The 25326-nt window shown below is 58.0% G+C and overlaps 5 protein-coding genes across 10 annotated transcripts in view; 4 read left to right on the forward strand and 1 right to left on the reverse strand.

Annotated features, from left to right (window-relative positions):
• Positions 1–24: 24 nt before the first annotated feature.
• Positions 25–7200, forward strand: IST1 (IST1 factor associated with ESCRT-III). 3 transcript variants are annotated; one of them, XM_050311593.1, is made up of 10 exons: positions 30–260; positions 1175–1274; positions 1876–2056; positions 2289–2376; positions 2675–2758; positions 3134–3244; positions 3557–3763; positions 4842–4934; positions 6109–6154; positions 6315–7200. In XM_050311593.1, exons 2-10 carry the CDS (start codon positions 1184–1186, stop codon positions 6512–6514), a joined length of 1101 nt encoding a protein of 366 aa, XP_050167550.1. In that variant the 5' UTR covers positions 30–260; positions 1175–1183; the 3' UTR covers positions 6515–7200. The 3 variants fall into 3 exon arrangements, with proteins under 3 accessions (XP_050167553.1, XP_050167550.1, XP_050167551.1); XM_050311594.1 differs by having other exon boundaries at positions 1178–1274; XM_050311596.1 differs by lacking the exons at positions 6109–6154; positions 6315–7200 and adding an exon at positions 5877–6102 and having other exon boundaries at positions 25–260.
• Positions 7201–7513: 313 nt separating this feature from the next.
• On the forward strand, positions 7514–11321 carry DHODH (dihydroorotate dehydrogenase (quinone)). 2 transcript variants are annotated; one of them, XM_050311239.1, is made up of 9 exons: positions 7514–7522; positions 7828–8025; positions 8299–8498; positions 8806–8888; positions 9398–9585; positions 10033–10146; positions 10469–10622; positions 10697–10856; positions 11001–11321. In XM_050311239.1, exons 1-9 carry the CDS (start codon positions 7517–7519, stop codon positions 11053–11055), a joined length of 1158 nt encoding a protein of 385 aa, XP_050167196.1. In that variant the 5' UTR covers positions 7514–7516; the 3' UTR covers positions 11056–11321. The 2 variants fall into 2 exon arrangements, with proteins under 2 accessions (XP_050167196.1, XP_050167197.1); XM_050311240.1 differs by having other exon boundaries at positions 8806–8885.
• A 1901-nt stretch (positions 11322–13222) lies between these two features.
• Positions 13223–15086, forward strand: LOC126637981 (haptoglobin-like). Of its 2 annotated transcripts, none has more exons than XM_050311568.1 (5): positions 13223–13252; positions 13532–13605; positions 13758–13862; positions 14052–14126; positions 14263–15086. In XM_050311568.1, the coding sequence occupies exons 1-5, from the start codon at positions 13248–13250 to the stop codon at positions 15024–15026; spliced, it is 1023 nt and encodes a 340-aa protein (XP_050167525.1). In that variant the 5' UTR covers positions 13223–13247; the 3' UTR covers positions 15027–15086. The 2 variants fall into 2 exon arrangements, with proteins under 2 accessions (XP_050167525.1, XP_050167526.1); XM_050311569.1 differs by having other exon boundaries at positions 13227–13252; positions 13532–13593.
• An 830-nt stretch (positions 15087–15916) lies between these two features.
• Positions 15917–25066, forward strand: DHX38 (DEAH-box helicase 38). 2 transcript variants are annotated; one of them, XM_050311195.1, is made up of 26 exons: positions 15917–16260; positions 16505–16692; positions 16850–16954; positions 17278–17443; positions 17556–17674; positions 17792–17868; positions 17955–18110; positions 18767–18928; positions 19005–19112; positions 19665–19777; positions 19880–20017; positions 20242–20428; positions 20519–20704; positions 21139–21279; positions 21452–21562; positions 21635–21751; positions 21982–22089; positions 22184–22296; positions 22809–23017; positions 23103–23257; positions 23350–23505; positions 23581–23715; positions 23794–23919; positions 24324–24419; positions 24557–24678; positions 24799–25066. In XM_050311195.1, exons 1-26 carry the CDS (start codon positions 15932–15934, stop codon positions 24881–24883), a joined length of 3708 nt encoding a protein of 1235 aa, XP_050167152.1. In that variant the 5' UTR covers positions 15917–15931; the 3' UTR covers positions 24884–25066. The 2 variants fall into 2 exon arrangements, with proteins under 2 accessions (XP_050167152.1, XP_050167153.1); XM_050311196.1 differs by lacking the exon at positions 15917–16260 and having other exon boundaries at positions 16550–16692; positions 17349–17443.
• LOC126638024 (transcription factor SPT20 homolog) overlaps positions 24950–25326 on the reverse strand; it is a 36848-nt gene continuing 36471 nt past the window's right edge. The window contains exon 8 of the mRNA XM_050311634.1: positions 24950–25174. Coding sequence (XP_050167591.1) covers positions 24950–25174 — 225 coding nt within the window. The remainder of the gene's footprint in view (positions 25175–25326) is intronic.

Genomic DNA, 25326 nt, shown 5'->3' on the forward strand with positions numbered 1-25326 from the left:
ACAGGATCCCTCCGCCGAGCCATGTAGTCCCTCTGCGCCCCTCTCCCGGGGCCGTTCCCGCTCCTCCCCGTTCCTGCCCGGTAGCCGCCGCGCCGGAGAGGCATCTGGGGGGCTAGACCAGAAGAGCGCCCGCCGCGGCGGCTCGGCCGTGCCCCGGGCAGGGAGCGGGGAGTGCCGGCTCTGGGGATCCCTCCGCTCGCGGTGCGGCGCTGCCACCGGGGCGCGCCATTTTGGGTGACAGAGGCGCGGAGCTGCCGGAGGTGAGCGGGGTCCGGGCCACGGAGGAGGAGCGGGGCAGTGGGGCGCGCTCTGCGGCCGAGGGGTGCTGCGGTGACGGGGAGGCCCTTGCCCAGAGTCTCCCGCAGTCCCTCCTGCGCTGTAGGACGTTCCCGTTCGCTGGGGAGAGAGAGGGAATTCCCCCCGCGGCTCCTCGGGTGCAGCTGCGCCGATGGAGCCCGCCCAGAGCACTGTCCGAACTGGCCCTGGGCCCTGGGCCGGACACGGCGGGTCTCGCCGGGCGGCTGGTGGGGCTGATGTGGCCGCCCTGGCAGCCGGGCCGGGTCACGACTCGCCCCGCGCTGGGCAGAGCAGCCGCCGGCACCGAGGATGGGAAGGCGAAATACAAACCAACGTCTTCCTATGTGATATCTTTTCAGGAAGCTTTAGGGGTTTTTTGATTAGCGGTTCTCGGCAAAGCAAAATGCTCTAATTAAATATCTTCAGAATTGGCTTTCTGTAGGTTTATTGAGTTGACATGGCTCCTGCGGAGACTGGGGGAGTGCCAGAGCGTGTGTTCAGTAAGCAGGAAGAGTGTGGGGAATGTGGAATGGCAGCTTTTCCTTCTCCTGACACGACTGTTAAAACCTTAGTTTCTGCAGTTCTTGGGGTAGTTATTTAGCCGGTTTATAACTTGCATATTGGTAGGACAGAGATGGGCTTTTTTCTTCCAGTTGACTTTCCTGTTTCTTTAAAAATATCCAGGAAGTTTCCTGGAAGCTTCCAAGGCCAAACCTGTTGGGCTTGGTTAGGCGCAGGGTTGTGAAGTGGAAGAGGTAATGATGAGTGCTGGAGGTCCAGCTATTTATAAACAACCAGATTCTGGAATGGCAGGCCTGGGCTTTTGGGGGAATTTCTTGGCCTCCCCAGTTCCTGTGACCCTCCCTCTTCTCCCCAGAAGGTGTTTATGATGCTGGGCTCTGGGTTCAAGGCCGAGCGCTTGCGAGTCAACCTGCGCCTTGTTATCAATCGCCTCAAACTGCTGGAGAAAAAGAAGAGTGAGTACTGGAGGGGGCTGGTAGGCTCCACCATACCTTTGGGGCTCAGGAAACTTAGAGGTTTTTCTGAAGTCAGGGTGCTTTTGTGGGCCGAGTATTTGGTATCTTTCTGCTCTTCCATGCTGGATCCAGGCCTTGCAGCTTGTCCCAGTTTGTGAGGGCCCCGAGGAGCAGGCTGGCTACAGCTGGCTTCTGTCTACCTGCCTGGCAGGTGCTGGAGTGCAGGGTGTGGACTGGTAGCTGTGGGTTGTGTGTGCTCACAGCACAGTGGGAAAGAAACTCCCTGGGTGCTGTGGGAGGCTCTCCCTACCTGCCCTGCCCTGAGGCAGATAAGGTCTGTGGTCCTGGCTGACTCTGCAGGGAGGTTGTAGGTGCAGGAGTGTTTCCAGCAGCTAAAGCCCACCCTCCTTTCTCCTGTGAGTTAGTGTACTTGGACCTGGACACAAGGGCTCTGCCAAGCCATGGCTGAGTGTCTCATGCTGAGGAGGCTCAGTGGGGGAGAGAAGCTGCTGGTGGCTTTGGGTGTGGTGGGGACTGTGGGGGGTCTGGAGGCAGCAGCCCCAGCCAGCACGGTGACCACGCTCGGGAATGTGTGCTGCAGCTGAGTTGGCCCAGAAGGCAAGGAAGGAGATTGCAGATTACCTGGCAGCTGGAAAAGATGAGCGTGCCAGGATTCGTGTGGAGCACATCATCCGCGAAGATTACCTTGTGGAGGCCATGGAGATCCTGGAGCTGTACTGTGATCTACTGCTTGCCCGCTTCGGCTTGATCCAGTCCATGAAGTAAGCTTTGACTGAGAGGGTCCTGGGCTCAGGGAGGGACACTGCTGGGGGGCAGGTCTGGGGTACAGAGGGGCACCTGTGTTTGTCTCAGTGTCCTAAGGCTCCCAGAGACCTCTTCTTCCCCAGGCAGGGAAGACTCTGGTGCCCAGCGTGGAGAATGGGAACTTTGAGGCTAGGCGGGTTGAGAGCAGCAAAGGCAGGGTGCATGAGGGAACTGGTTTTTGTGTCCTAGGGAGCTGGACTCTGGCCTGGCAGAGGCGGTATCAACCCTGATTTGGGCTGCACCACGTCTCCAGTCGGAAGTGGCTGAGTTGAAGATTGTGAGTAGGGTTCCTTGAGGGTGTTGTGCATGCAGGGTGGGGATGATGCTGCCAGAAGCTGGTGGAAGCCCTTGTCTGGGACTTTGTGTCGCTAAAACAGAGGATGTGTTTTCACGAGCTCTGCAGATGGAGACCTGGTGTCCCTGGAGCATGCAGGGTGGCTGTGGCTGCTGAACAGGGATGCTCAGGGGCAGAAATGAGAGGGAGGGGGGCAGCTGTTGGAGGTACAGCAGGTGTGAAGTGTGTGGTGGGGGAAAGCAAGAGTGTGCATGTTCCTAGAGTTTCTCTCCCGTTGCAGGTGGCTGACCAGCTGTGTGCCAAGTACAGCAAGGAGTATGGGAAGCTGTGCCGGACAAACCAGATTGGAACAGTCAACGACAGGGTAATGAACCGGTGGAACAGCTGGAGCTGGCAGAGCAGCCACACCTGCCGAGGCTTACTGCCCCTTGGGCCTGTGGGTGATGCCCACGGTCACTGCAGAGCAGGGTGGGCATATGGAGCCCTCCTGTGTTGGAGCATGGTGCTGAGAGCTTGGGCAGGGGGGCCCTGCCGTGCTGGTTGTGGATGGGGAGCACATGGAGCCCTGGTCTGTGGCTGCCCACAGTGTGCTGCACTGGGCAGAGGCTCCTCCAGAGCTGCTCAGTGCTCCCTGCAGCTGGTGGCCCTGGCTGGGATAGAGCTGGGATGGTGCTGGGCCGGGGCTGTGGGGTGCTGCACTGCCCTGGCCCCACTGAGTCTCTCCATGTCTGTGTTGCAGCTGATGCACAAGCTGAGCGTGGAGGCGCCGCCCAAGATCCTGGTGGAGAGATACCTCATTGAGATTGCTAAGAACTACAATGTGCCCTATGAGCCTGACTCTGTGGTGATGGTGAGTGAGCTGTGGGCTGTGGCATTGCAGTGAACTTGGTGATCATTGTGCTTCAGTATCCTGTAGACAGCCCCAGCACAGCACGATCCTTGTTCCTTCCCACAGCCCTACAGCATGTGGCCGTAGTTACTCATGCTTCTGCCTGGTTCCTGTTCTGTTTTCCATAATTCCACTGTAAAGCCACTCTCTCTCTTCTGTCCTCGTTGTTTATTCCCATCTTGTCCAGTGATGAAGGCTGCATCTACTGCTGTTCAGAGGGTGGTGATTGGAACAGAGATGTGGTGGTGAGCAGGATTCTTCTACCCTTTCCAGGCTGAAGCCCCAGCAGGTGGAGAAGCAGATCTAATTGATGTGGGGTTCACGGATGATGTGAAGAAGGGTGGCCATGGAGGGGGTGGAGGTGGTGGATTTACAGCCCCGATGATGGGTCATGATGGGTTAGTACCCATGCCCGTGATGATGCCCATGCCCATGCCAACACCAAATCCACCCTTCTCCTATCCACCTCCAAAGGGACCGGTAAGTTCCTTGGCATTGTGTGTTTCTTTTTTCTGTGAAAGACTCTGAGTATGGCACTTAGCCTTGTGCCTGCTGACTGGAAAGTGTCTGTACCTGATACCTTGATGTGTCAGAAGGCCATTGTGTTGGTGTGAGATTACATGGGATGGAGACTGTTGGCAGTGCAGCTGAAGCTTCATGTTGCTTCTTGACTGTGGAGGTTCCTATCCCTGTTCTCCAGCCAGCCCTCTTTGCCTTCAGGGAACAGAGGAGTCCAGACTTAACTCCTGAGGCAGTCTTCTGACTGCCAGGCTTTTGTCCAGGAGTTGGAGCTGCACTTCGAAGTTGGTAGGCTGGTAGTGTGCCAAGATTCAGTCAAGGAAATCAGGTGAGTTTTTTGGGGTGGGAACAGCACAGAAAAATGCGGAAGAGCCTTGCCTTCAGACCTGCAAGGGAAGGAGACTAAGCCAATGGCTTTTGCAGATGACTTGCTGTGAGGGTGGAATATGGGAGCTGAAAAGAGCCCCATTCTCTAAATTCAATAATTTTCAGGATATCTGTGTAGACTCGAGACTGTCAGAAGAGTGGGATGGCTTGGAGTCTTAATATGGTCCCAGTAGTGCTACAGTGTTTTTTGTGGAAGATCTGGGCCAAGTATCATCAGCTGGCTGTTGGCCCAGGCATAAACATGCTGAGGACTTGTGCCAAGTCTGCTTCCTAGAGGCACTGTTGTGTTACAAGTGAGAGTATAATACAGAGCTTTGTGTGAGGCAGAAATCTCCTTCCTGTTCTGTGATACTACACAAAGGCCCAGAAATGGCAGAGTATTCCCTTTTTGTCCTGTTACTTCTTATGCCTTGAAAGATGAAGTGTTTACCTGTGCTGATTCTTTAGAATAATCCTGTTAGCTGGGTCTGCCTGCTCCAGGTGACTACAACTGATTTAATACCTGAGAATCTTTTACTTGTAAGCATAAACTCAATCCAGTTGGATACTTGCTTGCATTTATCTAAGACTACTTCCTGTGGCTCCAGTAGCAGCTGTAGGTGTTTGGTATCCCAGGTGAGTAGTCTGGTGCGTGACTGATCTCTCTGTACAGGAGAACTTCAGTGGCCTGCCAGTGGGGACCTACCAGCCTTTCACTAACATCCACCCACCACCGATTCCGGCAAACCCACCCACATATGAGTCTGTAAGTGCCTGAGCTGAACGGCCATTGCAGGTAGCAGAGGGACCCTCAAAGAGAGTGCAGTGGTAGCCACAGAGAAGGGAAGTGTTCATTACTGCTGCCGACCTTTGGAGCTTTCGGGGTGGTGCTGGCATTGCTTACGGGTGAATCACTGAGTGCATGTGATGGGAGGATGACTTGCAGGGAGAAGTTCCTTGTTCAGCTCTGTGCTTTGGCTGCAAAGGAAAGCCAGGATTTTTCTTGCTGCATCGTTCAAGTAGCGATAAATCGTTAACAAGCAGAAGCAGAGTCTACAAATCCTGGGTTTTGCCATGTGAAGGGTTTATCACCTCAAGTCTGTTTAATTATGGCTTTTGAACTAATTAATAGTTAGCCTGAATGACAGTTTTGGCTGACCCAGATGCTGTATGTTTAAACACTCTTCTTTTCCCAGACTTTACTCGGTCCTTGGGGAACAATGAAAGAGAGGCTGGAGACTTCCCCTTCTTTGCTTGTTTGTGGTTTTGTTGCTGTAGTTCATGGTCATGCCTCCCACACTCTGGTGACATGCTGCTTGTTTTTGCGTTATTCTGAGTAGGGAGGAGCAAAGCTGAGCACTTGTGTGTGCTTAACCTTGGGCTCCCTGCAAAGCAACCTAAGTCTGGGAGGGGCAGGCACGCTCGCAAGCAGTGCAGGTGAACTGGGTGGGGATGGATGTCGCTGACTGCAGCCTGCAGGGAATGAGGAGCTTTGCCAGCACAGCCAAGTGTGCTGTGAGCCTTTGTCCCAGCCAGACCAAAACCTGAAATGCATCATTTCATACCCTGCTGCTAGTCACAAGGGCTTGTCAGTGGTTTATGATGAAAGGCAGAAGAGCTGTGATGACATGGGTGAAGAGGGCAGTCTTTTCTCACTCATGCCCTCGAATGTTTCAGACGTGATAGTGGATATGCTCTGTTGATTCAGTTCCAGAATATGGTCAGTGAAGCTGTTTTAATTGGAGAGGAAAGCTGAAGTGCTGCCTCTGTTTTTTGGGAAGAGAGGCAGATTGTTCCAAAGCCAATGCTGCCTGCTCAGGGCAGGGAGGAATGTGCTCTGCTCTGCTGGGACTGTGTCCCTGAGCTCTGCCTGCACGCTGGATTGCTGGAGTGACCGTGCCTGCTGAGACAGAGCTGTAGTAACTGAGAGTCTTTTTCAGATTGATGAGCCAAGTGCTGACAAGGACATTGCTGCACCAGTGCCTGGTATGTCCAGGGGTTTGGGAAACTGGGGGTGTTAGAGGCTGTTCAGAAAAACCCATTGGTGCTGCCTGTTTCCTGGGATGAGCTTTCCCCTGTGCAGCTCCGTTTGGCCCGGTGAGTGTGTGCTTACAGTAAAGTGCAATGATACTTCTCTTTTGAACAGGGCCTGAGCCCAAGCCAGAAGCTTCTCCTAAACCAAGAGCTGGAGCTCCTAATACCATTGATAACTTTGTGCTGCCTGAATTACCGTCTGTGCCGGACACGCTGCCAACAGCATCTGCTGGCGCCAACTCCTCTGCCTCAGAAGACATTGACTTTGATGATCTTTCTCGGAGATTTGAGGAGCTAAAGAAGAAGACATAAAACTTCCTGGGCTGCAGGAAGGAGGGGCAGGAGCTTCTCCCTGAAAAAGACTTTCCTTGAAATTGGTTTCCTGTATTAACCTCGAATGAACGCACTCCTTTTTGAGCTCTCTTCCTGCTATACTTACACCAAGTGCTGCCACTTTACTGATCTTTGTTGCTTCAGGAGGTGAACTGTGGGGAATCGTGTGAGACTGGGTCCCTGTCAGCCTGGGTAGCTGTACAGGGAAGCTGTGCCTGATGTTCTTGGCACTGTTCCTGGCTGCCTCCATGACAGCTCTGTGCTCCCAGAGGAGGCTCCTCTTGGGGAGCCCTTGCAGGTTTTCATGGTGTTCTGAGGGGAGTCTGTTCCCAAGGCTTTACGTTCTGCCTCGGCCTACTGAGCACGACTGGCTGTGCACAGGGCAGGGCTAGGGGGCTCTGCTGCTGCCGGGCACTGAACAGGTGTGGAAGCTGACGGGATATGTGGCAGCACCTTGTTTTTTGCCGAGCCAGGGGTGGGGTCTCCCAGGGCTGTACTTTACCTGTCCGTGATGCTGCCACACCCGTGCAGTCCCTGTCCTGTGCCTGTCCGTGATGCCGCAGACGGTTCCAATAAATCTGGGCCCCGGGCTGTTCCGTCCTCACCATCGGTTCCAATAAATCTGGGCCCCGGGCTGTTCCGTCCTCGCCATCGGTTCCAATAAAGCTGGGCCCGGGCTGTTCGGGCCCCGCCGCCGGTTCCGATGAGGAGCGGCCCGGGCTCCCTCCGGCGCGCCCGCCCTCACCCGCTGCTGCGTCGCTATTGGCTGGGAGGGTCCGCGCTCTGCCAATCACCGCGGAGGCTCCCGGAAGTGCTGCACGTGGCGGGCTGAGCCCATGGCGGCGCCGCTGCGCGTGAGCGGGGCGGGGGGGCCGGGGCCGGCCTGGCCGCTGCTCACGGGGACCGGGCACGGCTGGGGATGGGGCGGGACGGGACGGGATGGGATGGGTGGTGTGGGGTCCGGGGCCAGAGAGCCGGGATATGAGGGTATGGCATGGGAAGGGGGTGCCGGTAGCAAGATGGGATGGGTACCAGGGTGGGATGGGTGCGGTGGTGGAGTGGGATCGATGCCGGTACGAGGATGGGATGGGTGGTGGTGCGGGTGCCGGGTTGGGATCGGAAGGGGGATGGGTGGGTGGTGGTGCCGGTAGGGAACGGGGAAAAATTCCGTACCGGGATGGGTGGGTGGTGGTGCCGGTAGGGAACGGGGAAAAATTCCGTACCGGGATGGGTGGGTGCTGGTGCCGGTAGAGGGGCTCGGTGCTGGCGCTCCGCTGACGGCCGTGGCGCAGGGGCGGCTGCGGGCGCTGGCGCTGGGAGGCTGCGGGCTGCTGCTGGGCTCGGCGCTGGCGGCGGGAGACGAGCGGCTCTACGCGGCGGCGGTGATGCCCGCGCTCCGGGCGCTGCCCCCGGAGGCCGCCCACTGCCTGGCTCTGCGCGCTGCTGCCCTCGGACTGCTGCCCCCTGCCCGTCCCGACGGCCCCGCGCTGGTGCGGCTCTGGCGGGAGGAGATCGGGGGCGGGGCGGGGCAGAGAGTCGGGAGGGCGGAGTGGGTGGGCGGGAGGTCGGGTCCCCGTGGAAACCTATCACGGTCCGCGGGAGACGGCGAGGATCTCTCGGGCAGGCACTCCATGGGGCCACTCCATGGGGCAGTGGAAGGGAGGCCTGGGGAGAAAGCCGGGGCTGCTCGGGAGGGGTCTGGAGTGAGGCCCCGGCTGTGTTTCCTGCGGTCAGTGGGCCCTGACCCAGACCTGGCCCTGCAGGAGGTGCGAGTCCTCGGGCAGCGATTCCGCAACCCCCTGGGCCTGGCCGCTGGCTTTGACAAGCAGGGTGAGGCTGTGGACGGGCTGTACAAGATGGGCTTTGGCTTTGTGGAAGTGGGGACCGTCACGCCCAAGCCCCAGGAAGGGAACCCCAAGCCCAGGGTCTTCCGGCTGGCAGAGGATGAGGCGGTCATCAACAGGTGGGAGCTGAGAGTGGTGCTCAGCCATGTCCTGCAGTCTGCCCACCCTGAGGGTGGTTATTTGGGGAAGGTCAGGGTGATTTTTCACCCCATGGCTGGCTTGCACTCAGGGCAGCAGGTCCCTCTGTGCCAGCACCTGCAAGTGTACATGGCAGTGCAGGGTTATTTGGGTGGTCCCAGCTCTGTGGTTGGTACTGTGGTGACTTTTGGGTTGGATGTGCTGAGCAGAGCTGCAGAGACTACATGTCTGCTTTGTTTCTCCCATGTCCTGTTTGGGCCCAGCCCTGAACACTGTGTCCTGGTGCAGGTATGGATTCAACAGCCATGGCCACGTTGCAGTGGAACGTAGGCTGCGGGCCCGCCAGGAGACACAGACCAGGCTCACTGGTGGTGAGATAAGACTTTGCTCTTGGGGTCTGCAGGGTGGGTTTGGGGGTCTCCCAGGTAGCTGTAGGCCAGGAAAGGTGTGTAACACCAGTGTCCAGGCACAGGAGCATTCTGGCCAGACCAAGGTACGCTCGGGCAGCAGGACCCTCTTGGGGCTGTAGACTCTCCCCCTTGGGATTGTGATCAGGCACCTTTCTCTTGCCATTTTCTTTGGGATTAAGTTCCACTTATTGCCTTAGGCAAAACATGTTAAAGCCAAAGCCAAAAAGACCCCAGCTAGGTGGATCTGGAGGGCAACCTCTGCCAGGCTGTGGTACTGGGAGGTGCTGAGTGGGGCAGCTGTGGTGATGCTCCTGTGGCTGTGGGACAGTGCCAGGCCCATTCCCATTAAATAAGTGAGTTGCATATCCCCATCTTGATTTTAGCTGGTCCTGGAGCCTCCCTTTTTGTTGCTCTGGCCCTTGGGTGGGGGTTGGTCCTGCTGCCCTAGTTCAGCCATGTCTGTGTTCCAGCGGGTATGCCCCTTGGAATCAACCTGGGCAAGAACAAGAGCTCCATAGATGCAGCAGCTGACTACGTGGCCGGGGTCCGGACGCTGGGCCCTTTGGCTGACTACCTGGTTGTGAATGTGTCCAGCCCAAACACCCCAGGGCTGCGGGACCTGCAGGGCAAGACTGAGCTGCAGGACCTGCTGAGAAAGGTGGGTGGTCCCCGCCAGCCAGCCTGAACTGCAGCTGCAGCACCGGATGCATGCTGTCCCCTGGCAGTGTCTGCTCCAATCCAGCCAATGGGTTTGCCCTGGCACAGGGATAAGTGGGGTGGCTCCCAGGAGTGGTGGGCAGGGCTGCTGAGATGTCCCCTGATCAGCTGCTGCCATGGGGTGCACCAGGACACTGTACCCCAGCAAAGGGCTTGGGAACAGTGAGATATCGCCATCCACTCTGCTCCTGCCAGAGGCAGAAAGTCGCCCATCCCACGGCTTTGGGTGTCATCAGGGTCCTGTGCTGGCTGTGTGCCCCAGGCCCTGTACTGAGGTACCTCTCTGTCAGAAGTGCCATGTAGAGGAGCAGGGCCTGTCCCTGTGCTGGTTGGTGCTCATGGCTCCTGGTCAGGGCATGAGGCCTCTCCCTGCCATGTGCACCCACAGGTGCTGGCAGAGAGGGACCTGCTGTCCTGCAAGCATAAGCCAGCCGTGTTGGTGAAGATCGCCCCTGACCTCACTGCACAGGACAAGCGTGACATTGCCAGCGTTGTCTGCGAGGTAAGATGGGAAGGGGAGGCTGGTGTGCCTTGTGCCTCACCTCACACTGCACAGGGGCAGAACTGTGGCACTCCTGACAGGTCTCTCCTGACAGGACAGCTGTACCTGCAGCTCCCTGGCTGCCACAGGATGGTATCCTGGGTAGCTTGGAGTCTGTCTTGGGTGACCTAGACAGTCCAGGCACTGAGGGGCAGCTGCTTTGTGCCCAGGCATGTTTCTGGGTCATATGCTGGGGGAGCCCTGAGCTGGCAGCCCAGGGATGGGATGGGATGGGGGAGAGCTGCTTGTTGTGGCTGTGTCCTCATGCTGCTGCCCCCCTCAGCTAGGTGTGGATGGGTTGATTGTCAGCAACACCACTGTGAGCCGCCCCAGCAGCCTCCGGAGCAGGCAGCGCATGGAGCCCGGGGGCCTCAGCGGGAAGCCCCTGCGGGAGCTCTCCACACAGACCATCAGGGATATGTACTGCCTCACCCAGGGTAAGGGCAGAGCAGGGCTTGGGAGGTGTATGCCAGCATTGCCCGTGCCATCCTGACCCTGTGCCTGCCCACAGGTCGGGTGCCCATCATCGGAGTGGGTGGGGTGAGCAGCGGGCGGGATGCCCTGGAGAAGATCCGTGCTGGAGCCTCGCTTGTGCAGCTGTACACAGCCCTCGTGTACCACGGGCCGCCGGTGGTGGGGGCAGTGAAGCGGGAACTGGAGGAGCTGCTGAGGTGAGTGGGGTCCAGGTACCTCCCCAGGGAGCCCCTGGGCCCAGGGTGGCTCTGATCAGCTTCGTGTGGGCGCACGAGCAGCACCACCACGGGGCTGAGCTGCAGTGCCAGGCCGGCCCAGCCATCTCGCACTGTCCCTGCTAGGGAGCAGGGCTTCAAGAATGTCATGGATGCGGTTGGAGCGGATCACCGGTGCTGACATGCTGCAGAACCAAGGTCTAGCCGGGAGGACCCATGGCTAAGCAGGGATGAGTCTGATAATTCCAGTGCTGAGCAGGCTGGGACCAAGCCACGGTCCTGGTGCCAGCCCCTGAGAAGAACCTGTGATGGGTGAAACAGGGGCTGCATTGGTGGGGAACAGGGGAGGGGACCTCCACACCAGTGCCACCGCCCAGAGCTGTGTTTTGGCTTCGCTATGGTCAGCTGAACCCAGCCCAAGTGTCAATAAACGTTTGGCTCACCTGGTCTTATGTGTTACTCTGGGGATACCCTATGGGCTGGAGGGACACAGCCCAGCTCTCCTGAGCCAAGCAGGATCAGCTCTCTATGTTGCTTCTGCTTTTCTGGTGGGAGAAGCTGCAGGACAGCTGAGCTCTGGGATGGACTGACAGAAGTGCACCAGGGCTCCCCTGGCAAGGACCTCTGCCTGAGGCCAGGCACTTGGGGGTGCTGGGTGCCAGTTCTTCCCTTTGCTGGCAGTACACAGCTGTTTGGAGATGGCTGCAGTTACGCCCTGTTATTATGGAAAGAGTCTGATTGGTAGTGCTTCTGCCTGTTGATTTTGTTTCTGAAGCCTCTGGTGCTGACTGTTCCCTCACCCTGAACTTCCTGCACTTATCTGGGGCTTTTCTTGAACAAGAGCTTACCCTGGACACATCATTCCCTTTGGCAGCCTTTTGCAGTCCACCCTGCAGAGCAGGATTGCGCCACAGCACTTCCCCAAAGTTGTTTACAATTGCTGCCCCTGCTCTGAGTGGCCTTCAGCTCATGTCAGGGTCATCACCCACCTGCTCCCCCCCTCTGCAGCCCCATGCACTAGCCTCTTCATTTCCCAGATTCTCTGCTGTGGGCAGGTGACACTTACCGCTGCTCTAACAGGGAAATCACCTGATCTGTCGGCCAAGGTCTTGATGTGCTTTGGAGAGGGCCTGGGAGACTCTTGCTCTTCCAGGCTGAGAGTGACATAGCACTAAAGTTCCTAAAGTGCTTGCACGGTTCACGGATCAGAGCTGCCAAGCCCTGATGAATTGACTCAAGCTTTCTGTGTGGTGGCACAAGTATGGCTGGTGCTGGATCAGAGATGTCAAGCTCTGCATTGTTTGGGGGCTCAAATGCCCCATGAAATAGGAAGAAGCTCACAGAGGATGGGAAAGCCACATGGGCTGTTTAGGACCAGCCACCTGAGCCTGAAGAGCTAGAGCATCCAAGGGGCAGGGGGCCACTGGCAAGACCCTGTCAGGCCAAGCTTCAGTGGCTCAGGGCTGGGGCTAGCACTGCATGCTGTGAATGATTTTGAGGTGGCTTCCCTGCAGCACTGGTTCCCTCCCCTCCTGTTGCCCCTCAGCTGTGCTGCTGGAGGCAGACTGCTCATGGGAACAGGCTGATGTACTCTGCCCTGCACCCCTGCTGCTGCCCAGCCACATCCAGCTGGGCACTGGCCAGCAGTTGCTGCTGTGAGTTCCCGTAAGCCTGGGTTGAGCCCTCTGCTGCTGACAAACAACCTGCACTCCTGGGGCCAGGGGCTGCCAGGACACAGGGCTGCAGCCCCACTGCGTGGGAAGGGGTGGTTGGAAGCCGGCTTGCCTGGGCTCCCTCAGAGCCTGTCCCTGGCATGGGACATGCTGTTCCCCTTGGCCAGTAGGGCTGGCACTGCCCAGGGCACTGGTACCCCAGCTCTGGGTGGGTGTGCCCTACCTATGAGCAGAGCCAGGCATGAGATGGAATGGACCCAGCTCCTGGGACCCAGCTTCTCCTGCCAGCACTGGGGCAGTCGCCTGTGCCCTGAAGGGACTGTGGTAGGTGTGGGCACAGGGCAGGTTTGCTGAGGGCAGGGGCTGGTCTCTCTGTGAGCCTCAGCTGGTGTCACAGTGCCAAGGCACCGGCATCGGCAGCCAGACCCCTCCCCCATATTTGTAGCTGCAAAATCCAGGAAACTCTTGGCACCTTGGCTTCCCGTGGGGGCTTGGCAGCTTCCCAAGAGGCTCTGCCAGGCCGGCGCAGAGCCAGGTGGGGCTTTTTGTGCTCCTCCTGCTGGGAAAGGTGCTGGCTGCAGGCAGCAGGGTCAGGAGGTCTGGAGCTCTTGGGCTGTACTGGTGGGAGGGAGGTGGCAATAAAAGGGGTAAGGAGGGAGCCCAGAGCAGCAGTGACCTGCAGGAGGAGGCTGCTGTGAGCATGGGGTGAGCAACACTGATGTTTCCCTCCATATGCTCAGTGCTCTGTCTGTCCTGCTTGCCTGGCTGAGGACCTGGCCCTGCTGAGGGCCATGGCAGGACCCATGTTGGGCCTGGAAGCATCCCAGGTTCCAACCCTGCAGCCCTGCCCTCTGCAGCAGCAGGGTCCAGGTCTGGCTCCTGGGACAGGACATGAGCTCGACCAGGGTCTTGGTGGAGCCCATGGCTGGGAGCAGGGGAGCTCTCTGGGAGCTCTCTGCTGATGCTGCCCTCTCCTCCCTGCAGACCTGCAGAGCTGCTGATTGCTGGCCTGGCCTGGAGCGTGCTGGGGACTGCAGCTGCCACCGGTACCTTCCAGGGCAGGGGGAGCACTGGGGTTCAGCTGGAGGGGAGGGACTTGGCAGGGAGCAGACATGGGGCAGGGAAGATGGAACTAGGGAGGGAACCAATGGAGGTGGGAGCACGTCCTCAGCTAGGTGCTCTGGGCCAGCTGAGCATTCTCTGCCTGCAGAGTGGAGCTGTGCAAAGCCTGCGGAGATTGAACACGGCCATGTGGAGCACCTGGTGGTCAGGTACCGCTGTGACCCCTACTACCAGCTGCGTGGCTCCGGTGATGGTGAGGCACATCCCCACCTCCAGGGGATGAAAGGGGCTGCCCCAATGCTGGGGATGCAGCACCCCACACACACACTTCCTTGGGGGTATGAGTAGCTACACCTGCTCACCCAAGCCCTGGGGAGATACAGGCACCTCTGTGCCTCCCTGGTTGCAGGGCAGGGATGCTGACTCTGGTTTCTCTTCAAAGGAACATACAAATGTGATGGGAATCAGGTTTGGGTGAGTCCTGAAGCTGGTAAGGAGGTGCCTGTCTGCGAGCCAGGTGAGAGCAGAGCTACAGGGGCTGGGGCTGTGAAGAGCAGTCTGTGCAGTCAAAGGGCTGCAGGGGCTGCTCCCTGGGGCTGCTGAGCACCACTGGGCTGAGAGGGCTCACCTGGGCCCTGCTCTGCCCTATGCAGTGTGTGGAAAGCCGAAGAACCCGCCCCAGCACATGCAGCGCATCATCGGGGGCCTGCTGGCTCTGAAGGGCAGCTTCCCTTGGCAGGCCCGGATGGTGACACGCCACAACCTCACTGTGGGGGCCACACTTATCAGTGACCAGTGGCTGCTGACCACGGGCAGGAACGTGTACCTGAACCACAGCGAGAACACCAACCTGGAGGAGATCGCCCCTACGCTGCAGCTGTTCCTGGGCAGCCGGGAGCAGCCCGCCTTGGACATCGAGCGCATCGTGCTGCACCCTGGCTACCCGCAGGCTGTGGACCTGGCCCTGCTGAAGCTCAAGCAGAAGGTGCTTGTTGGAGAGGAGGTGATGCCCATCTGCCTGCCCCAGAAAGACTACGTGCAGCCAGGGAGGGTGGGCTATGTCTCAGGCTGGGGCCGTGGTGCCACCTTCGCGTTCTCCGACATGCTGAAGTACGTGATGCTCCCGGTGGCTGAGGACAAGCAGTGCCAGGAGTACTATGGGGCACGGAATGCGTCCTACTGGGTGCAGCCCATCCTCAGCAACGATACCTTCTGCGTGGGTATGAGTGAGCTGCGGGAGGACACCTGCTACGGGGATGCCGGCGGGGCCTTTGCTGTGCAGGACCCCGATGACAACACCTGGTATGCAGCCGGCATCCTCAGCTACGACAAGACCTGCACTGCTGCCAAGTACGGCGTGTACGTGGACGTGCAGCGCGTCCTGGCCTGGGTGAAGGAGACGGTGGCAGCCGGCTGAGGGGCCGCGGGGGAATAAAACTGTCCTGCCCTGGGCTGCAGGCTGTATCTTTGTGCAGGCTCTGTGCGTGTCTGTCTGTCTGTCTGCAGGCTCGGTGTCTGTGCAGCACAAGGGCCTGTCTGCGCGGGGGCGAGCGTGTGCCTGCCCTCGCCCCCCCCTCACATCCCGGTGGATCCCTACAAGCCTCTGTCAGCGGTGGCTGGAGGGCCCAGGGCTGCAGGGGCTGCCCGGGGTTCTGGGAGGTTCTCGCCGCCGTCCGTGGTGTGTGGGCGTCCGTGGGGGGCTCTCTGTCCCCGGACTGTCCCTGTGGGGGGCTCGCTGTCCCCGGGCTGCCCCTGGGCTGCTCCCATGGGGGCTGTCCCTCGCTGTCCCCGGGCTGCTCCCATGGGGTCTGTCCTCGCTGTCCCCGGGCTGTTCCCATGGGGGCTGTCCCTCGCTGTCCCCGGGCTGCTCCCATGGGGGCTGTCCCTCGCTGTCCCCGGGCTGCTCCCATGGGGTCTGTCCTTCGCTGTCCCTGGGCTGTCCCCATGGGGGCTGTCCCTCGCTGTCCCTGGGCTGCTCCCATGGGGGCTGTCCCTCGCTGTCCCCGGGCTGTTCCCATGGGGGCTGTCCCTCGCTGTCCCCGCCGGTCGCTCCGGTCCGTGACTCCCCCGCCGCCCCGGCGGCCCCGTGACCAGGGGGCGGTCCCCCTGCCGGAAGTCCGCCGGGAGCGGCAGCGCGGCTCGTCCAGCCGTGTTCTCACCCGCCGGGGCGGCGCTCCCATAGGCTCTGCCCGCCGTGTCTATGGTGCGCGGGGCTAGAGCGGCTCCTCCCGCGGAGCACTGTGGGGCGGCCATGGCGGCGCTAGGGCAGCCGGGCTGCGGCCGCTGAGGGAGCTGCGGGCGGTGCCGGCGGCGGGGCCCGCCATGGCCGCGGCCAGCGAGGAGTCGCTGCACCGGCTGTCGGGGACGAGCCCGGGCGGCGAGGCGGGCGGGCTGGTGCAGCGGGCGCAGGGCACCGAGCAGCACGTCTTCAAGGCGCCGGCCCCGCGCGCGTCCCTGCTGGGGCTGGACGTGCTGGCGGCGCAGAAGCGGCGGGAGCGCCAGGAGGAGGCGGCCGGGGGAAAGCGATCCCGGGTCGCATCCTACAAAGACTGGGAAGAGGGTCGTGACGAGGCGGGCAGCGCCGAGGAGGAGGACGAGGACGAGGAAGAGGACGGGGACGACCGGAGCAGCCGCAAAGCTCGCAGGAACAGGTGGGGTCTTCGGGGGGGGGCTGCTCATGATGCCCGCGGGGTTCGCTCCCGGCCGGGAAGGGAGCGAGGGGCGAGCACAGGCGGTGTCACGGGGCTGCGGCCTCCGGCGTGGCGGGGAGGGAGGCCTGAGAGCGACTGCGAGCCACTAGGGCAGATCTTGGAACTGGAGCCGTACGTGACCAGCTGAAAGTCATCTGTTGCTTAGCACTCCTGAGCGTTTCTTCTTTCTGCTCTGCCTGCCCAGGCATTACCGCTCCGTCCACGTGGAGACACCTTCGTACACAGGGGGTGTCAGCGAGGAGTTCTGGGAACGCAGCCGGCAGCGGGAGAGGGAACGTCGGGAACACGGAGTCTTTGCCTCCTCCAAGGAGGAGAAGGAACGGAAGAAGGAACGCAGTAGGGATCGGGACCACGATCGTAAACGGGACCGTGGTAACTGCTCAGAGACCTTTGTGGTGCTTCTTTCTTTGGGTCTGGGCTTGTCCCACCGCCTGTTTGTAGTCCTTAGCTAATGTTTGTGGTGATTTCTGCAGCAGACTTGGGAAGCTTGTATGTGCAGTAGGCACCTGATCCTGCTTTGTTTTCACAGAGGAGCGGGACAGGAGTCGTCACAGCAGCAGATCAGAAAGGGATGGCTCATCAGAACGAAGCAGCAGGAGGAGCGAACCTGAGAGCCCCCGACATCGACCCAAAGGTGGGAGCGGGATCCAGTAGAGCTCCTGTGTGAGACCTAACAGGGAGGGTCTTGGGTTTTTTTTTTGCTTCCTGGTGGTTGTATCAGGACAGAGATGTGTGAAAATCTGGCAGATCTCTGCAGAGTGGCATTTATTCTGGGTCTGTGTGATAGAATTGTGGCCCTTTGGCAATTCCTTGAAATCACTTGGTCAGCCCCTGCCCTTAGAGGGAGGGCAAATGAATAGTCTCTCTCCCTGCTCCTCACTAGAAGGTGTTAGGTAGCTCCAGATGCTCGGGGCCGCTGTTTGAACATCAGGCATCAAACCCCACCTCCTCTGCCAGATGCAGCCACACCATCTCGCTCCAGCTGGGAGGAAGATGATAGTGGCTGCAGCAGTGCCCGTCGCTCACAGTGGGAATCTCCCTCACCCACACCTTCCTACCGGGACTCGGAGCGCAGCCACCGGCCATCGTCACTGCGGGACACGGACCGGCGGGAGCGGGACAGGTACCAGTGCCTGGGGCAGGGCTGTAGGCTGTGGGGCTGCAGAAAGGGGACGGTGTGCTTGCAAACAGTGCTGGGCTGTGGCACCAGGTCCTCACTCGTGCTGCGTTTTCAGGTCTGTGAGGAGCAGGTACTCAGACAAGACACCATTGCCCACCCCATCGTACAAGTACAACGAGTGGGCTGATGACAGGAAGCACCTGGGGGCCACGCCACGGCTGTCCCGAGGGAGAGGTGAGGAGTTGGGGCTGGACCGCCTGGGGCAGGCAGCACGGAATCCCGTTCCCTGCACAAGTGTCAGCTCTGTAGGGTTTCCTCGGGAGCATTCTGGACCAACTGTCTCACCCGCAGGGCGGCGCGCAGACGGGGAGGAGGGCATCACCTTCGAGACGGAGGAGGAGCGGCAGCAGTGGGAGGATGACCAGCGGGTGAGAGCCGGGGGCAGGTGAGGGGCTTGGGGCTGCCAGGCTGTGGGGACCAGGCAGAGCTCAGCGCTGCACCTCTCACTTCCCAGCAAGCTGACCGGGACTGGTACATGATGGATGAGGGCTATGACGAGTTTCACAACCCCTTGGCCTACTCCTCGGAGGAGTATGTGAAGAAGCGTGAGCAGCACTTACACAAGCAGAGGCAGAAGCGGATCTCAGCACAGCGGCGACAGATCAATGAGGTAGGGCTGAGATGTGGGATTGGCTGCTCTGAACACGTGGGGTTGGCTGCCTCTTGAGAGACCCCACGGGCTAAGCCCTTGCTATGAAGTGGAGAAGGACGCTCTCAGTCCTGGCCCAGGCTGATGGAGGGCTCACAGGCAAACTCTGATTGAGTTACCCTGGAAATTCCAGCTCTGTGTCTCCTGCATGGGCAGACTTTGCAGTTGGAGTGGTTACTGGATTGCAGTGTCCAAGGCAGAAGGAGTGCAGAGGCCTGTGCTCCTGTTGTTCTGAGTGTGAGCTACATTTACTGAGACTGTCCAATGTTGGCCCAGTGGATGCTACCTGGGGGGCAGCTGTCCTCAGCACACGAGCAGCACTATGTCCAGGCTTCTTCATGCATTCTGAGTGGGATAGGGACCTTGTGGGCAATGTCTGTCCTGCATTTCCTTGGAGGCAGTCCTGTTGACCATTGCCTCACGTGGTCAGTCTTTCTTGTACGCTACTTCCAGCTACTGTTTCTTCCCTCGTGCTCACTTTCAGGCTCCCTAGGTCAGAACCACCAGTTCCATCCTGTTACCAGTGTGGCACCCCAGCCTGAGCTCAGTGTTCTGGTGTGATCTCTGGGGCTTTTTGTGGCGTCTTCTCTGTGTTTATGATATGTTGTTTCCTGCAGGATAACGAGCGCTGGGAGACGAATCGCATGCTGACCAGCGGTGTGGTCCATCGGATTGAAGTGGACGAAGATTTTGAAGAGGATAACTCTGCTAAAGTTCATTTGTTGGTGCACAACCTGGTGCCCCCTTTCCTAGATGGAAGGATTGTCTTCACCAAACAGGTAGAGGCTGTAGCTGAAGGTGCTGATTGCTGCATGTATGAGCCCTTTGTACTGAAGCAATGCCTCCTCCCTCCAGCCAGAACCAGTCATCCCTGTGAAGGATGCCACCTCGGATTTGGCCATCATAGCCCGGAAAGGCAGCCAGCTGGTGCGCAAGCACAGGGAGCAGAAGGAGCGTAAGAGGGTATGCTGTGACCTTTTGGCTTACTGCCATCTGTACATGTTAGGTAGTGCCTCACAGCCTTATTTGGACTCTGCAGAATTCAGGCTTTGGCAGCAGTGATGATAAGGAGTTCATATTTTTGTGACTTGGGACATCTTGGCCGCACAGCTCACTGCATTGCCTCATAGCAGCTGCTGTGCTGTGATTGGCCTTGGATACTGCCTGGGATATGAATCACTGTGCACTTATGCAGAGGAGGCTGATCCAAAGGACATTTGGATCGTGGAAGAAGAAAGCAGGAGAAGAGTGCCAGTTAGCTTGGGGACAGCCATCAGACAGTATGGTGGCAGTATGGCATACTATTTTCTCAGGAGGCAGTTGCTCATCCTGTGCCTGTATCCATAGCAGCATCTTAAAACTCTGCTCCAGTTCATTTGGAAGAGGGAGACCTGATGAAGAGTGGGGTGTGCATTCTGCATTGGGAAATTGTGGTACACATATCTTTTCCTAGTCTTATAAGTAGGATTGTGTGTGCTTCCTGTGGTAAAGTTGTGCTGCTCTTTGTCCTTCCAGGCTCAGCACAAGCACTGGGAGCTGGCAGGTACTAAACTGGGAGACATTATGGGGATCAAAAAAGAAGAGGAGAAGGATGAAATGGTGACAGAAGATGGCAAAGTGGATTACAAGTAGGGACTTGCTCTGAATTACTCTGCTCAGGTGGTGATGGGGGCTGTGGGTATAGCAGAGTGTGTGGAGAGGCAGCTTCAGGACTTGTGATGTTTCCTTAGGACTGAGCAGAAGTTTGCTGAACACATGAAAGAAAAAAGTGAAGCCAGTAGTGAGTTTGCCAAGAAAAAATCGATCCTGGAGCAGAGACAATACCTGCCCATCTTTGCTGTGCAGCAGGAACTGCTCTCCATCCTCAGGTATGGCTGCCAGGGCATCCCCAGGGCATTGGCCTATGTTTTGGAACCCAAGTGAGGAATTCTTCTAGATTCAATGGCCGTTTGGAAGCTGTATTCTTGGGGAACAAACCCCATTGCTTTCTGTGGGTGGTGGCAGCTCCTAGCTGAGCAGGATGACACTTGGCTGGTGAACGCAGAAGCCCTTCTTTGTGGTGTACAAAGAAATACTTTTTCCCTTTCCTCAGAGACAACAGCATTGTGATTGTGGTTGGGGAGACAGGGAGCGGGAAGACGACTCAGCTGACACAGTACCTGCACGAGGACGGCTACACTGACTACGGCATGATCGGCTGCACCCAGCCCCGCAGAGTGGCCGCCATGTCAGTGGCCAAGCGTGTCAGCGAGGAGATGGGGGTGCGTCTGGGGGAGGAGGTGAGTCTGGCAAGGGGTGCAGGGTTACCACCCGATGACAGTGAGTGCATGGGGCTGTTGGAAGACTTGCTGGTATCTCTACCCTCCTAGGTGGGCTATGCCATCCGTTTTGAGGACTGCACGTCCGAGAACACAGTGATCAAGTACATGACAGATGGGATCCTCCTCCGTGAGTCGCTGAGGGAGGCTGACCTGGACAACTACAGTGCTATCATCATGGATGAGGCACACGAGCGCTCGCTCAACACTGATGTGCTCTTCGGGCTGCTTCGGGAGGTGTGTGTGAGCCCGGCCTACAGGACAGCAGCGGGGGGCACTTTGAGCAGAGTGTTGGCAGGGACAGCCCTTCTCTGCCAGGTCTGGGAGAGGGAAGCAAAGTTGCCATATCTCAGTCTGCACTTGCTGCTCCAGCATCTGGGTTCCTGGTTCTGGAGGGTTAAATCTCTCCTAGTGCTGCCAGAGTCTCGCTGGCTGAGTGTCAGAACTCTCAGTACAGAGATCTTTGCTAGATTAAGGCTTCCTGGACTGAGGTTGGTGGGTCTTTTTAACTGCACAGATCATATAGCATCTGTGGTCCCTGGCATGAGCTACCAGTGCCTCTGTACTACAGCAGAAGCTCTATTCTGTGCTATTGTCTCAGTAAGAATGGAAGCAGCCCACAGCCATGCACAAATGCCCCTTCCTTACTGTTCTTTTCATCTGCTTTCTAGGTGGTGGCCCGACGCTCAGATCTGAAGCTTGTTGTCACCTCGGCCACCATGGATGCAGAAAAGTTTGCCTCCTTTTTTGGGAATGTTCCCATTTTCCACATTCCTGGGCGCACTTTCCCTGTGGATATTCTTTTCAGCAAGGTATGGTCAGTGTTGTGGAGGGAAGTGCTGTTGTGACAGGAGGGGGTTGTGATCTGGATGTGCTGTACTCTGAGGTGGACACACAGGATGGGAGGAGTGGCCATGGTGTGCTGCACTCAGGACAGGCCAGATGAGGTTATTGGCCCTTGTTAAGGTGGGCTCTGCCTTTCAGACCCCACAGGAGGATTATGTGGAGGCTGCAGTGAAACAAGCCCTGCAGGTCCACTTGTCTGGTGCTCCTGGAGACATCCTCGTCTTCATGCCTGGCCAGGAGGATATCGAGGTGAGCTGGAAGGGCAGGCACTGTCCTACCCCCTTGTTTCATTTTGATGTTTATACCCCTCTTTGTGTTTAGGTGACCTCGGAGCAAATTGTGGAGCACCTTGAGGAGCTGGAGAAGGCACCTGCTCTTGCTGTACTGCCAATCTATTCTCAGCTGCCCTCGGACTTGCAGGCCAAGATCTTCCAGAAGGTGCTGATGTGTGATCTGTGATAGGGGTGGGGACAGGGAAAACTGGAGCAGGAGGCAGTACAGAGCAGGAGGGAGGGGTGCAGACATGCCTCTGTATTGAATGTGGAGGGTGAGAGAAAGCATAGCCCCCATTCCAGCTGTCACTTGGGGCTCTGTGTTGCTGCTCCACTCTCGTCCCGGGGGAGCAGAGCCTTGCCCAGGGATGTGACTGATGTGTAGTGTGCTTGCAGGCTCCCGATGGGGTCAGGAAGTGCATCGTTGCCACTAACATTGCAGAGACCTCACTGACAGTGGATGGCATCATGTTTGTGATTGACTCTGGCTACTGCAAGTTGAAGGTCAGCTAGGATTTCCTGTACTGTCTGTCTGTGATCTTTCCTGTGATTGTGATCCAGCCTTCCTCTTACTTCCATCTGATCTTGCACCCTACAGGTTTTTAACCCCCGCATAGGCATGGATGCACTGCAGATCTACCCCATCAGTCAGGCCAATGCCAATCAGAGGGCAGGCCGAGCTGGCCGGACAGGCCCAGGCCACTGCTTCAGGTAGGCACATCACTGGTGTTCCTGTTCCTCTTGTATCCCCAGCTTGGCATCAAGTTACGTATGTTTTTTTCTCACTGGAGCTGTTCATTATCTTGAACTTTGGAGGGATGTGGGCAGCAGGCAGGCCTGAAGGACTTCTCCTTTGGACCCAGTGCCTCTGCAGAGAAAAGGATGTGCTCCAGCTTCTTCCTGTGCCCATCTTCACTTTTGGCTGTTCCGCCCTGGATGCTGTCAGGATAACAGCCAAGCCAAAGGCCTTTCCCAGGCTTTGCTCTGAGACCAGGGAAGGGCTGTGCTTGGGCAGGTGCTGTGCTGCAGCCCAAACACCCCGATGTGCTGGGGAGGACACACTTTGGCTGGGGTAGAGGTGCCTCCCAAGGGTCCCACTGTCTGGGTGCAGGGTTGCTGCCTTGTGCCATGCCATGCTGGGCTGGGCTGGGCAGAGGCTGGCAAGTCTGTAAGGAACACAGTGGCCAGAACAGGAGGAGCATGCTCTTGGCATCTGTTCCCAGGCTTTACACCCAGAGTGCTTACAAGAATGAGCTACTGACAACCACGGTGCCCGAGATCCAGCGCACCAACCTTGCCAATGTAGTGCTCTTGCTCAAGTCCTTGGGTGTGCAGGACCTGCTGCAGTTCCACTTCATGGATCCACCCCCTGAGGACAACATGCTGAACTCCATGTACCAGCTGTGGATCCTGGGGGCCCTGGATAACACAGGTATTGGCTGCTGGGGCAAGCTGCCAGCACATGGAACTGGGACCTGCCCAGTTGCTGATCAGTGATCCCTGTGCTGTTCCTACAGGTGGTCTGACCTCAACGGGACGTCTCATGGTGGAGTTCCCACTGGACCCTGCACTCTCCAAAATGCTCATAGTCTCCTGCGACATGGGTTGCAGCTCTGAGATCTTGCTCGTTGTCTCCATGTTGTCTGTGCCTGCCATCTTTTACCGGCCTAAGGTACCCGTTTCGTTCCAGCAGCTTGGGGCCTTTCACTGCTTGGGGTCCCTGCTTTTTCCCTGACTAACCCATGTTCTTTGCTCACCCTTCAGGGCCGGGAGGAGGAGAGTGACCAAGTGCGGGAGAAATTTGCTGTTCCAGAGAGTGATCACTTGACTTACCTGAATGTTTACCTGCAGTGGAAAAACAACAGCTATTCTACCCTGTGGTGCAATCAGCACTTCATCCATGCCAAGGCCATGCGGAAGGTGAGGCTGTGGCCATGGGGCTGGGGGAGGGAGCCTTGTGCAGGAGAGGGCTCTGACCAGCACACACCTTTGCAGGTGCGGGAGGTGCGTGCCCAGCTCAAGGACATTATGGTGCAGCAGCGGATGAGCCTGGCATCCTGTGGTACGGACTGGGATGTTGTCAGGAAGTGCATCTGTGCTGCATATTTCCATCAGGCTGCAAAGCTGAAGGTGAGAGGTGTCTGAGCTGTCTGGGGGCTGTGAGGCCCTGCCTGGGATCAGGTGGGCTAAGCACACTTGTTTTTGCAGGGCATTGGGGAGTATGTGAACATCCGCACAGGCATGCCCTGCCACCTGCACCCCACGAGCTCTCTGTTTGGCATGGGCTACACACCAGACTACATTGTGTATCACGAATTGGTTATGACCACAAAGGTGAGCTTGAGCTGAGGGCTAGCAGGAAGGGTGACAAGTGCTCCGAGGAAGATGGGAGGGCTTTGCTGTGAGACTGGGGTGGCTGTGAGTGACAGTTCTCAGCCTTTCCCATCTATACCAACTAGGCATGACTGTGTAATCTGCAGGGACCTGTTCATCCCTTTCCCAATATTTTTATCTGTCCTCTGTGGGACATGTTTGAACCTTCTTGTGGTCTCACCAAATCCAACCCATAGCAGGGGGCCTCCTGAGGCCAGGAGGAATTGTCTGGAAGGGGTATGGTCCCAGCCTGAGAAGTGCCATCAGCAAGTGGGGGAGGAAGGGAGCTGCCATGGCTCTAGTCATGGTGCCCAGGCCCCAAGAGTACCATCCTGCTACCCTGGTCTTCACTTCTGTCCCTGCAGGAATACATGCAGTGTGTCACTGCTGTGGATGGAGAGTGGCTGGCAGAGCTGGGCCCCATGTTCTACAGTATCAAACATGCTGGCAAGTCACGCCAGGTAAGTCTCCTGTCCAAGATGAGCTAGCAGACAGCAGGCCCACTGTGTGCTGTTTCTGCTGCTGTGTGTGTGTTTTTTGACTTGGAGGGAATAGGCCATCTCTCTCCTGTCCCTGACCTGCTGCTGCCTTGCTCCAGGAGAACCGCCGGCGTGCCAAGGAGGAAGTGTCTGCCATGGAGGAGGAGATGGCTTTGGCCGAGGAGCAGCTGCGTGCCCGCCGGGAGGAGCAGGAGCGCCGTAACCCACTGGGCAGTGCAAGGTGGGTGCTGGCCCTGCCTGGCCATGGCTTGCCTGCATGGAGCATCCCAGCTTCCCCATGGGCATTCTGGCACAGAGAAAGGTTGCCTTTTCCATTAATCACCCTCGTCCTCTCCAACAGATCTACTAAAATCTACACCCCTGGGCGGAAGGAGCAGGGGGAGCCCTTGACGCCACGACGCACCCCAGCCCGCTTTGGCCTCTGAGAAGGCAGTACCTGTTGCTTTGAGACTTAAGGACTTCCAGGAGCAGCTGAATCTCAGGAGAGTGCCCTACACTGTATTCTGTGAGATCTCTACAGCTTTTGGCCCAGGAAGGCTTTGGTGCTTGGCACTAATTTTGCTACAGAACAGAAAGAATTTTATTTGTTTAAAGGTTGTCAGTCTTAATCCTTGCTTTGTTTTGCGCTGCTTCTTGTCCCAGAGGCGAGTGTTGGGTGGAGGCAGCTCTGCAGAATTGTGCGAGGCTAGTGCTGTCAGATTGTTGCCCTGGAGAACCTGGAAGGAGGCATAGAATTTCAGTGACCTGGAGGACAAATACAGCCTGTCCCTGTTTCAACCCTGGCCTGTACTCATGCAAAGGCAGTTCTCCCACAGCCCATGCCCTTGACAGGTAGCTTGTGCCCAGCTGTCCCTGCACACCTGGGACT

Source organism: Myiozetetes cayanensis, unplaced genomic scaffold (genome assembly GCF_022539395.1).
Source record: "Myiozetetes cayanensis isolate MyiCay16 unplaced genomic scaffold, myiCay2020 scf16, whole genome shotgun sequence".
NCBI classification, from domain to species: Eukaryota; Metazoa; Chordata; class Aves; order Passeriformes; family Tyrannidae; genus Myiozetetes; species Myiozetetes cayanensis.

Coding starts and splice junctions, on each gene's coding strand:
- LOC126637981 (XM_050311568.1), top strand. Junction 13,863..14,051: donor GCTGCGTGGCTCCGGTGATG/GTGAGGCACATC, acceptor TTCTCTTCAAAG/GAACATACAAATGTGATGGG. Junction 14,127..14,262: donor GGTGCCTGTCTGCGAGCCAG/GTGAGAGCAGAG, acceptor TGCCCTATGCAG/TGTGTGGAAAGCCGAAGAAC.
- DHODH (XM_050311239.1), top strand. Junction 9,586..10,032: donor TGCAGGACCTGCTGAGAAAG/GTGGGTGGTCCC, acceptor GTGCACCCACAG/GTGCTGGCAGAGAGGGACCT. Junction 10,623..10,696: donor TATGTACTGCCTCACCCAGG/GTAAGGGCAGAG, acceptor GCCTGCCCACAG/GTCGGGTGCCCATCATCGGA.
- IST1 (XM_050311593.1), top strand. CDS start 1,184: ATGATGCTGGGCTCTGGGTTCAAGGCCGAGCGCTTGCGAGTCAACCTG. Junction 2,057..2,288: donor GGCTTGATCCAGTCCATGAA/GTAAGCTTTGAC, acceptor TTTGTGTCCTAG/GGAGCTGGACTCTGGCCTGG. Junction 2,377..2,674: donor AAGTGGCTGAGTTGAAGATT/GTGAGTAGGGTT, acceptor CTCCCGTTGCAG/GTGGCTGACCAGCTGTGTGC.
- DHX38 (XM_050311195.1), top strand. CDS start 15,932: ATGGCCGCGGCCAGCGAGGAGTCGCTGCACCGGCTGTCGGGGACGAGC. Junction 20,429..20,518: donor GGGTGCGTCTGGGGGAGGAG/GTGAGTCTGGCA, acceptor CTACCCTCCTAG/GTGGGCTATGCCATCCGTTT. Junction 21,752..21,981: donor AGGCCAAGATCTTCCAGAAG/GTGCTGATGTGT, acceptor GTGTGCTTGCAG/GCTCCCGATGGGGTCAGGAA.